The following is an 11,569-nucleotide window of genomic DNA, read 5'->3' as shown; positions in this document are numbered from 1 at the left end:
GGAGGGCTGGGGGAGGGTTGTGGGAGGCCGGCATCGCCCTGCTTGTCCGGAGACCTTGTGCTGTCCCCTCCTCACTCAGGCGGCCTGCTGGGCCGGTGCTCCCGGGGCCCCGCTGCTCTGATTCCTGCATCCTGCCTTTCAGCCCCGGAGTCACCTGCGGGGTGGGAGGCTTGGGAGGCTTGGGCTGCAGCACCTTCCTCAGGCTGTGGCTCAGAACCAGCGTCCGGGGTCGGTTTTTGAGAAGGGTGTTGCTAGTTTTGTTTAGTGCTTGTTGAATGCTTGTTTTGTGTGCCCAGCTGAGCATTGTGCCTCAGGCCTTAAAGCCTTTTGCCTGGGGGACACCCCCAGTGTAAAAGCTTTACAAGTGCTGAACCAAACACCCCCAGTTTAAAAGCTTTACAAGTGCTGAACCAAACACCCCCAGTTTAAAAGCTTTACAAGTGCTGAACCAAACACCCCCAGTTTAAAAGCTTTACAAGTGCTGAACCAATCTTCCCCCAGTTTTCACTTGCACTTCACCTCCTCGTTGCACAGATTTTTGGTTACTTAATTTTTTAATATATAGTTTAAGCTTTTAAAAAGCCATTCTCCTCCATCCTTAGGAGTTTATTCCTTGGCTGACTTAACATTAGAATACCTGCTTTAGACAAGGCTCCTTTTTTTTTTAGCCCCTTAAGCACTAGATGTAGTTTAACTTAACGTGATGAAGAGGCTGCACTGAAGTTTTTTCTCATTGCTGTTTTGGAGGAGTTCTTGCTGATGTTCAAAAGCAGTATCCCTGGATTTTCCCTTCACACCTCTATTTACTTTTCTCTTGTCTCCTTCAGGGTTGTGTTGATCATCCAATAGTTCTGACAGAAGCAGTGTGCAATCCTCTGTACTCAAGACAAATGATGTCAGAGCTCCTCTTTGAATGTTACCAAGTGCCAAAAGTATCCTATGGTGTAGACAGCTTGTACAGCTTTTACCACAACAGAAGGCAGAACTGGCCCTGCAGTGGTTTGGTGATATCTTCAGGTTATCAGTGTACACATATTTTGCCAGTTTTAGAAGGCAGGTGAGTTCTTGGTGTGTGAAATGTGCTGCAGCCTCTCTTGGTCAGTCCTTGACTTTTTAGTGATGCATAGAATCGTAGACTGGTTTGGGTTGGAAGGGACCTTAAAGATCATCCAGTTCCAACACCCCTGCATGGGCAGGGACACCTCCCACCAGCCCAGGTTGCTCCAAGCCCCATCCAACCTGCCCTTCAACACTGCCAGGGATGGGGCAGCCACAGCTTCCCTGGGCAACCTGGGCCAGGCTCTCACCACCCTCACAGGGAAGAATTTCCTCCTTATGTCTAACCTGAATCTCACCTCTTCCAGTTTTCATCCATCCCCTCTTCTCACTCCCTGCTCTTATCCCAAGTCCCTCCCCAGCTTTCCTGCAGCCCCTTCGGGCACTGGAAGCTGCTCTAAGGTCTCCCTGGAGCCTTCTCTTCTCCAGGCTGAACACCCCAACTCTCCCAGCCTGGCTCCAGAGCAGAGCTGCTCCACCCCTTGGATCATCTTTGTGGCCTTTCTCTGGACTCTCTCCATGTCCTTTTATGTTGGGGGCTCCAGAATTGGACACAGTGCTCCAGGTGGGGTCTCACAAGAGCAGAGTAAAGGGAGGAATCAGTTCCCTTGACCTTCTAGCCATGCTGCTTTTGATGCAGCTCATGTTGAGCTCCTCAACATGCAAACACCAGTTCTTCCAGCATTCAATATTCCAGCTCCTACAGTGGAATCTCTTATCAGGTCTTAGTTTATACTGGTGAGTTAAAACTGCCACTTTTGCTAAGTTGTGTTGGATTAAAGCTGCAGTGCTGTCCTTGTACATATTGTCATCTTAGCTTCCATTCATGCATGGATCAGTACATCCAAGAGTAGAAGCGGATATATATCCTAAGTAAGATCAGGCATTAAAAAAACTACATATATTAGGTTTTAAAGCAGCTTTGGGACCAAAGAAAGTGCTCTGTGACATTTCTGCAGTTCTTGAGGCTTTTGTCATTCTGATTATGCTGCTACATTGCTCTAATTTGGGGGTGTTTTTTTTTAATCCTTACTGCAGGGTATGGCTTTATTGTATCTGGTAGATGCTTCAGATTTACCAGGGTTACTCCTGGCCAGCTGTGAAATGTTGCAAAGGTTAAAGGAACTACTTTTAGCTCCACTAGCCATCACTTCTTAAAATATGTTTCTTTGTTGTAGCCGAAAGTGTTTAATGTTTGTTTTATTTAAAGCAGAACAGAAAGTATCTGCAGTGAACAAAGCAGTGACTGTGTTTGTTGTCTGAGAAAAGCAAGTGTGTTGGTTTGCTTGCTGAAGGAGGTAAATATTTAGCTGTGAATATTTACCTCTCGGCTTGACCACATCAGAAATGAAATAATACTGGGGAAAGCAGGTCTGTTTTATGGTGAACTTGGGGATTTCAGCTGCATCTCTTTGCGTTTTCAGGTTGGATGCTAAGAACTGCAAACGGATCAACCTCGGGGGGTGCCAGGCAGCCGTGTATCTGCAGCGCCTCCTGCAGCTGAAGTACCCGGGCCATTTTGCTGCCATCACACTCAGTCGCATGGAGGAAATCCTGCATGAGCACAGCTACGTTGCAGAGGACTACATAGAAGGTAAAACCAGCTGTAATTTACCACTCGATTGTCTTAATCCAATCTGAGTTTTGACCTCTGGTGTTCTCAAGTTGACTGGGATTCTGGTAGAAATAATCTATTGCTATTTTGCTTTCTTGATAGCTGCCTTTCTGGTAGTCTGTCTTGTGGGAAGGGCTTGACAGCAGGTTTGAATTTAACATAGAAACAAAATTAAATGACAAAAAAAAAAGGATTCTGTATTAGTTCATATTTCCGGGTGACCGAAAACTGGCATTATTTCAGAGGAAAAAAAACCCCAAAATATTATTTTACTCAACATGAAATTGGTTAGGATGGTTTCTGGATCTGGCCATGTTTATGTGCTTCATGGTTTACAAAATTGCAGAGGGTGCTTCTCATGGCTGTTGTTTTTTTTCGTGAAGTGAAGAAGTTTTAAAATGTCCATGGTAAATGCAATCTTAAATAGTGGCTCAAGAAAAGTGTTTTGTTAAATGTGTCCCTTATGACAGAGCCTGCAGGAGCCCTTAGAAATGTGAGAGAACTCTCCTTTACCTTGGGAAGAGAGATTAGTGGGCACTTCCCACTACTTACTACTTTGTATTTCCTGCCTGCTGGAGATCAGAGAACCAAAATACGTGGGCATTGAGGTGTGGCTGGAAGGTGGTGCTCTGAGGGGGTAGCTTAACATGGGTGCAGCTGCCAAGTGATGACAGAACCCTAGGCTGGACCACTGTTGTTTTCCTCCTTCAAAGTCTGAACTTAGCGTGGAGCCTGTGCAGCGTAAGAGTCATTGCTTTCAGCCTGGCAAAATATTTTGTTTCCAAAACCTTCAGAGCTGCAGAAGTGGCGGTCCCCAGAGTACTATGAGAACAACATGCACAAGATGCAGCTGCCTTTCTCCAACAAGCTGCTGGGCAGCACTCTGACATCAGAGGAGAAGCAAGAGAGGAGGCAGCAGCAGTTACGTCGACTTCAGGAACTCAATGCACGTCGTCGAGAAGAGAAGCTACAGCTTGACCAAGAGAGGCTGGACAGGTTACTCTACGTGCAGGTAATCAAGGCAGTCTTCTCTGTGGTCTTCTGGGAGGAGGGCAGAGTTCTCAGAGCTTTGTCAGGCCATGCAACAATGTAAAGAAGCTGTGACTGTCCTGGGTGTTTCATGATAGGAGCTTTTTAAGGTTACTTGCAAGATAAATGGGAGAGGTTATTGATGTAGCAGATGCTTCCAGGCTCTGAACTCCTTTTGTGAAGCACTTTGAATGCTGCCAAAGCGTGCACACTGTAACATCTGGTGATGAAGGCAAAGTGTCTGCAAGTGCACAGCTGACAGGTGATTACCCTGTATGGTTCATCACAGCTAACTCTGATCCATCTGTAGGAACTTTTAGAAGATGGTCAAATGGATCAGTTCCATAAAGCTTTGGTGGAGCTGAACATGGACTCTGCAGAAGAGCTTCAGTCCTACATCAACAAGTTGAGTCTGTCAGTTGAACAAACAAAGCAGAAAATCCTACAGTCAGAAGTCAGTATTGAAGTAGATGTTGTGGACAGCAAGCCAGAGGTACAATGTTTTCACCAAGTTAATCTTCTTATCTCTGAGAAAATTACGTTTTTATGCTTGAATGTGCCCCTTTGGACTGTTATTGATGATCTCAGCTTTTCTATTAACACACTGCAACTCATTGCTAATTTGGTAACTGCTTTTCTCTCTCCTAGCTTTCGTATGCAGATGCAGAAAGTGACAGGTTTGGTTTTATAGAGGATGCCTGAAATCAGTAACCCTCCTTGTGCTGTTCTACACTGTGCTCTGAGATATATACTTTGATTCCATATAGTTCTAAGCATAATCTCTGGGCTTCTTGTTAGAAGTTGGAGCATAGAGTTACATGAAATCAGTAAGGTTCCTTAAAAATTCGTTGCATATCTTTAAGAAGTTGGACAGAAAAGACACTGCTAGCCCCAGGGGGTCAGAGAAGGTTCCCCTGCTGCCCTTTGTAAGTTACTCCTGGCAACATGTGCCAGTCACTCCCTTTACTTAAGGCTGGCTTGCTTAGGGGTTGTAAATGCAACAGCTAACATAATGATTTTGTTCATACTTTAAACCAAGCTGTAACTCTGCTGTTTCATTAATGCTGGTGAAATGAGCAGGTCTGTTTTGTTTGTTTAACAATGAAGGGTGAATTGCTACACTTGGTTGTTGGAGTTCTCTTGAAGGTGGGATCACATTTGTCTGCTTTGCCAGGCTAATACAGGCCTGGCACGTGGCAGCTGCCTCTAAGAGATGGTCTGAGGCTGTTTGTTCATTTATTTGTAATTGCCTTTCAGGTCAGATAAGACAGAGCTTTTTAGTTATATCAGTCTTTGCTTGGGAAAAGGTAGAGGAATAAAAAAACAGAATATTGAAGCATAGGTGCCAGATATAGGAATTCCTGTGTCTTATGTGGAACTTGAGATGTGGCCAAAACCAGAAGGTGAGCTCATACCTTCTGGGTGTATGTTTTGCCTTTCCTTATCAGTAAAGCTTGTGCAAGAATGTTTGAGCAACACTGAGGTAGATGATGAGCTTACCATTGTGGGATAGAACCTTGCTGCCTTCTGCCAAAAGAAATTGGTCTAGAAAAAGAGAATTGCAAGACTCAGCTTCTAATTTTGCCCAGTGGTTGTGCTGAAGTCCCAATATGTCCCTTGGATCCCACGCTAACTCCAGACCTTGGAAGGAATCTGAAAACCTTTTTGTTTGGTCTGTGCTTTGTGAGAGCACCTAGGATTAGCACCAAATCCATTTGTGAAGACAGGCCTTGTCTCTGTGGCCCTGGGAAGGAGTCTAAAAGCTGATTATGTTGTCCTAGGATCTGTGCCAAGTCTTCACCGAGTTCTGTGTTTCTTTCTGTTGCTAGTTAGTGGACTTTTTTTAAAAAACATGAAAAGAAATGGATTTAACAGAGCGTGAGTATTGAAGATAAGGTGCCTACGGTTTGTTTGCAGTAACAACAACAAACACTGCTTCAACTTCAGCTGGAGTAGTTGCTTGGGTTTAAGTGGATGTAAACTAGGTACTTAAAATGTTTTGTGTGAGCTCCTTGCAACATCTCATCCTGGTAGACATTGCAACAAATGTTTCCAGTGTCAAATAAGAAAAGCAAATCTGTAGCAACAAAATGCCAAAGGTAACATTGTAACAGCAATAAAGGTATAATTAAACAACTGCTTCTACTTGCAACAGTGAAGTACTCTAGGATTTAGAATGGTGCCTTTCATCAGGAAGGAGCTTTGGGAGCACCTTCACAACTGTGCAAAATAGAAAGGCTTTTGGTATATCCCATGTGCAAATGAGAGGTGGCAGAAACTGTCCAAAACTGTGTGGTGGCTTTGTAGCTAGCAAATATTTGTTTTCCAGTTCCACAGAAGCAGGGTAGGGAATTTAATGATAATTATAGAACAGTTAGAAGTGTTGGGAGTGCACCAAGTTTTAACCAGTTTAAAAAGCTATTTTAATATGTTTTAGTATGCTGTTGTATTTAGGACAGGGCTGGTTAGGATCCTGGCAGTCAGCCTGTTGACTAAGGCCTTGACTTGCTGAGCTGGCATGGCAAGAAATGTATTGAAAGTGTTTGATTTTTATGCTTTGAGTGAATGGTTGTCTTAACTTCTGTTTTCTGGGTTGTTCACTGTTTTGATTCTTTTCTTCAGTGCTGGAGAACTGCATATTTGGTTTCAGTCACATTAAAGACTTGAGATTTGAGGAAATAGGCATTGAATTTTACAAGTGTGTCACCAGAATTGAAGCCATAGATGTGGCTAGCACACCTGAGCTAACTACCTCAATATACCTTCTCTGTTTCCAGACTCCTGATTTGGATCCATTAGGGAGTGAACAGTCACTGGAGGATGTGGAGAGCATTAATGAGTTTGAACCTTTGTTTGCTGAGGAACAGCCTGAAGTTGAGAAGCCTGTTGCTGCAGTGCAGGTTTGATTTCTGTATCTATACCTCATGCCAGAGGTTGCTGTCCAGCTAGTCTGCTAATGTTTCTCCAAATGCAAACATGGCTTTCCTGCTCTTAGAAGAGATGCTTAAACTGTCTGAACATGAAGAGAGGAGAAGTCCTTGCAATCTGAGCTGGTGGCTTAGAACATGGATATGCCCACCTGGTTCACTCTGCAGGCAGTGCCTGTTGGAGCAGTGCTGTGCTAGTAGGGGCGACACTGTCCTGCTCAGGCACTTCTGTGTGTGACCCATAGCCCAGTGTCACATCCCCGTGGACACAGCTTTCAACTTGTGAGGTTGAGCCTTAGGGCTGAGTGGGACCAGACAGAATAAAATACAGAAGTCCAGCTTTCTTGGCCTTTTCCAACTTTTTACAAGATGGGCCTTTCTGTGAGAGCATTGCCATCTGGTTTTGTTCAGAATTGCTTGGAAGCAATATTCTAGAATATTACTATTCCGTGACATGATTTCCTACAACTTTTCAATCTTATCTTTTTCAAGCCTGTGTTTAACCTGGCAGAATACCACCAGCTTTTCCTTGGAACTGAAAGAATCAGGGCTCCAGAGATTATCTTCCAGCCATCCCTGATAGGAGAAGACCAGGCTGGTATAGCAGAAACTATGCAATATGTCCTTGAGAGGTGAGTTTACAAAGCTGCTTGGCATTTACTTCAAACAAATGAGTCTTTTTCAATACTGATTACTTGACAATAGTTTGAGAAAATATGTTTGAATAGTTATTTTAGATGGAGTTGAACATTGCAGGTTATACATACCTTCCTATTCTGAAAGCCATGTATAACTCTGCCTGTCTGAAGTCAGTGGTCTCCAGTTTTTTGATAAATTACCACTTCAGTAAAAAAATGTGGAGCACACATTTCCAATATATGTATGTTTATAAATGACAAACAGGTACTACTGAACTAGTAGATTATGTCCATTTAAAAATGTACACAAAAATAGAAAATGAAAAGGATGAGACAAAGGTGAAATAAACTGTATTATTTATTAATGGTACAAAAGAGATGTTCTTCCTGCACCCCAGTGGGTTGTCTTGCATGCAGCCCACTTTGGAGACCCCCTGATCCAACTTACAGAGAGAAACAACAAACCCTTGTAAATATCCATCCCCTGAAACAATGAACTGATAATCTCCAGGTTTGGGAGACCAAAACCAGGGGTCTGTTTCCAGAGGACTTAGTATTAGCAGACAGTCACCCCTGAACTGTATGGACATACAAGATGGCATTTTCTGAAATGTAAGAATTCCAGCTCTGCTGAGGTGTTGATTTTTGGGGTACAGTGCACAGAGTGATTTATGGATTTTCTTCTGCCATCATTTGAATTTCCAGAATACAAATGAGCACAGGTTCTCACGCTAGGGAAAGGAAGAAAGTTTCTCAAGTGAATCCTGAAGACCTGACATCAGTATTCCCCATAGCTCTTCAGTTCATAGGAGACATATGCTTGGAAAGACTGAAGTTGTTTTTTGTTCCTTGTAGGTACCCAAAGGAGCAACAAGCTATTCTTGTCCAGAATGTTTTCCTCACTGGTGGAAATACCATGTACCCTGGGCTGAAAGCCAGAGTCCAGAAGGAACTCCTTGAAATGAGACCATTCCAGTCATCTTTTCAGGTACATGTATTGTCATGATGTGTGCATGAACAGCCTCTTAATCTCTGGTCAGAAAACACTGCAACCAGCTTTTTTGACCTGAGAAGATGAATGTTAAGCAAAGATACAGTTGATCTTTCTTCCAGTACCTGAAGGAGGCCTACAGGAAAACTGGAGAGGGACTTTTTCAAGGGCTTGTATTAAGAGGACAAGAAGTAATGGATCAAAACTAAAAGAGGGGGCATTTAGGTTAAACATTAGGAGGAAATTCTTTAGTGTGAGGCTAGTTAGACACTGGCCCAGGTTGCCCAGAGAAGCTGTGGCTGCCCCATCCCTGGAGGTGTTCAAGTGTGGTTTGTGTTACGAATACTGTGATCAGGGTGAAAAGGGCTTTTTCTATCCCGTGTTGAACTGACAGGCTTCTGTTTTCCTTCCATCCAGGTTCACCTTGCTTCCAGTCCTGTTTTAGATGCCTGGTATGGGGCTAGGGATTGGGCAGTGGAATACATGACCCGTGAGGAAGGCTGGATAACCAGGAAAGACTATGAAGAAAAAGGAGGAGAATACCTCAAGGAACACTGTGCTTCAAATGTCTACGTTCCCATTCGCCTCCCAAAGCAGGCCGCAAAGACAGCAGAGGCACTGGCACCCAGCAGAGTGACAGCCAGCACAGGCAATCCTTGTGAGCAGGCATAGCACTGCCCCTGGGCACAGCCTCAAGGGGAGGTGACAGTGCAGGGAAAAGAGGAGTTACCAGGTGGCAGTGCCAGCTGTCCTGGAGTGCAGGTCACAGCCTGGCCCTGCGGCCTGCCCAGAGCACCAGGCAGCTTATCCAGTTGCTCCAGGGAGGAGGACGAGCCACCCCAGGCTGGCAGCTGGTGTGATCCCCAGCTGGCATGGCTGTAGCACAGGAGTGTGTGTCAGCAAGGAGGGACATGTCAGAAGTGCATTCCAGAGAAAAATACCAGCTTGACAACTTCCTCAGGGATTTTTGAGAGTATACGTTTTACAGCTTCTTTAAGTTAAATTTCCAGGTACTGGTTTTACACTGCATTTCTTGCAAGATCCAGCAACTGGCCTGTGTCGAGTCAGCCCAGCAGGTGTCTCCCTGGCTTGTCCCTGGTTGGGCATGGGCTGTCAGTCCTGCTGGAGGCCCTAGGGGCTGAGCTCTGCCTTTCCTCCTGAGGCCTCCTATACTCATATCTCATTTGATTTCTTTCCTGCTGCACACTGTCTGCTAAACCACTGCTTGTTCAGCAGTGGGGTTTCAGGTACTTCTTGACTTCTTTCATGTCAGTTTTGATGTCTTGGTTGAAACTGGAGACCTAATCACTTAAAACACTGTCCAGGTATAAAAACAGAACCCCCTAGGAAGCACTGTCCAGAAGGACTGCCAAAGCTCCTGCTGTCTGTAAGGGGGTTTAAAAGAGTGGTGGCTCTTGACTGGTGGGACTTTTTTATCAAAACCTTGAGCAATAAAGCAGATTTTTTTTCCTTTACCAGTAACTTACGTGTTTTAGTCATTTGGCCTTTTTCAAGAGTATAGCAATAAGGATTAGCTGAAAAATGCAGGTTTCAGCCAGGCCTGTGTCCTGCTGCACAGTTCTCACACTGGGCAGTTTGCCATTGCTTGCCCAAAAGAATAATCAATATTGAATGCTGAACTGAAACCTAAGCAGGCTCCATCAGTTTGACAAGGGCTGTAAACAATTAGGCTGGAAAAGGTAAGACTGTGGGGAAAATATCAAGACTAACTGGGACAAAGAAGGTGACCAGGTGATGATTTTCTGTCCCCACGGGCTGCCAAGCATCAAGATGAAGTTGTCATCTGGCAGATTCAAAAGAAAGGATGTGAGGTGCTTGCTGAAGTGAGGAGTTTGTTGCACAGGATGTGTTACACACATTTTGTGTAACATGGACAAAGGTGGACCTATGGCCTGGTCCTAATGGGCTGTTGGGCAGGGGAGAAGGAGGAGAAGGGAGTTTGCTGCCTTCAGGTAACCTCAAGTTTGGGCTGTTGATCCTCTCCCTAGCTGCCTGGAGGCACACTAATTTTCAGGACCATTAGGGCAGTTCTTTGGCTGGTAAAGAATGTGGAAAAACATGTTGTGCTGAAACTGGCAAAGTTACACCCCAACCCATCTGTGACCTGGAGTGGAGTATATGATGTCCCATTGCTGGTTGACCCCTTTCTGACACCTCTGTAGCTATTGTGGTGGAGTTGGGACTTAAAATACAGAAATGTGTTCTGATACTTGGTGTTGGTTGCTAAATGGATAAGAGGGTGTTGTGCATAAAACTGCTCCAGCATGAAGGCCAGTGGGGTGTCTGTGTAGTGGATGGTTTTATTACTCTTAAACATTTGGCCAGACTGTGCCAACCACTTCACGTGCATTCATTCCAAGCAGATCTGTCTAATTATGTACAGAGATGCCAGATCAGCTGCTTAAACAGCTTCAAGGGAGCATAATTTTATAATCTCCTGAATATTAGCTGTTAATTTGTTACATTATCCTCACAACAGCTGAAGTAACTAATGAACCTGGACAATGGGATCACAGTCACAGGTTGTTCTCCATGGGCTGGGGCATTCAGTTGCTTGCAGTAGCACCATGAAAAGTGTGAATGGTGCAAAATGAGTTTAATTTTACCCATTACAGTTCTGTTCCCTGATAGGATTTGCTGTGGTGTTGGCAGGAAACAAACAGAAGGAGTGCATGGTGCTGAGGGCAGGAGACCCCAGTGGTGTTGATTTGGGCAGTAGTGTTGGTTGCAGTCCTGTGGAGCTCTGCTGTTGTGACACTTCTGGCAGGGTTTTCTCATGCTCCTGTGCAGGATGTAGTTGTTTTCAACATCACTGGCCCAGGGCTCACCAAACCCAGAAGGTGCTCAGGCTATTCTGTGCATTACCTTGTGCCACCTGAGAGAGGAAGAGGCCAATAAGGCACCTGCTGGGCTCCTTTTTGAGGAGACTTGTCGTTGTGTGAGGAGCAGTAGGAGGGATTGTTAGGAGAAAACTTGACTGAGAAAAAAACTATCCTTCTGTAGACAGGAAACCTGGACTGATGCTGTGAGGCCCTTTGCCAATTGATGGCAGAGCTGCTGGGTGAGCTGCTGTGCAAGCAGCCTGGAAACCTGCACTGTGTTTATCCTGGAGGGGGTCCTGCAAGCTGACAAAGTGCACTTGCCAGCTCAGAGGTGGTCAAGTGGTTCCCATTTCATCCTCAAAGTATTAAGTTTGAAGCAACCTGTAACCTTATTATGCATCTCAGTTATCACCTAATTCAGGTCAAAGAATACAAAAGCAGAAGTTGCAATTTCACAGGCCTGGTGAGCA

At 44.7% G+C, this 11,569-nt stretch overlaps 1 protein-coding gene across 1 annotated transcript in view; it reads left to right on the top strand.

Annotated features, from left to right (window-relative positions):
* ACTR5 (ARP5 actin-related protein 5 homolog (yeast)) overlaps nucleotides 1-8,964 on the top strand; it is a 9,497-nt gene extending 533 nt beyond the window's left edge. Inside the window, exons 2-9 of the mRNA XM_009994055.1 lie at nucleotides 774-1,057; nucleotides 2,481-2,650; nucleotides 3,466-3,683; nucleotides 4,011-4,193; nucleotides 6,478-6,600; nucleotides 7,120-7,259; nucleotides 8,121-8,253; nucleotides 8,674-8,964. Coding sequence (XP_009992357.1) covers nucleotides 774-1,057; nucleotides 2,481-2,650; nucleotides 3,466-3,683; nucleotides 4,011-4,193; nucleotides 6,478-6,600; nucleotides 7,120-7,259; nucleotides 8,121-8,253; nucleotides 8,674-8,928 — 1,506 coding nt within the window. The 3' untranslated portion in view covers nucleotides 8,929-8,964. The remainder of the gene's footprint in view (nucleotides 1-773; nucleotides 1,058-2,480; nucleotides 2,651-3,465; nucleotides 3,684-4,010; nucleotides 4,194-6,477; nucleotides 6,601-7,119; nucleotides 7,260-8,120; nucleotides 8,254-8,673) is intronic.
* The last annotated feature ends 2,605 nt before the right edge of the window (nucleotides 8,965-11,569 follow it).

Source organism: Chaetura pelagica, unplaced genomic scaffold (assembly GCF_000747805.2).
Source record: "Chaetura pelagica isolate M959 unplaced genomic scaffold, ChaPel_1.0 scaffold143, whole genome shotgun sequence".
Taxonomy (NCBI): Eukaryota; Metazoa; Chordata; class Aves; order Apodiformes; family Apodidae; genus Chaetura; species Chaetura pelagica.
The sequence above is the reverse complement of the archived record's forward strand: the minus strand, read 5'-3'. Positions and strand labels throughout refer to the sequence as shown.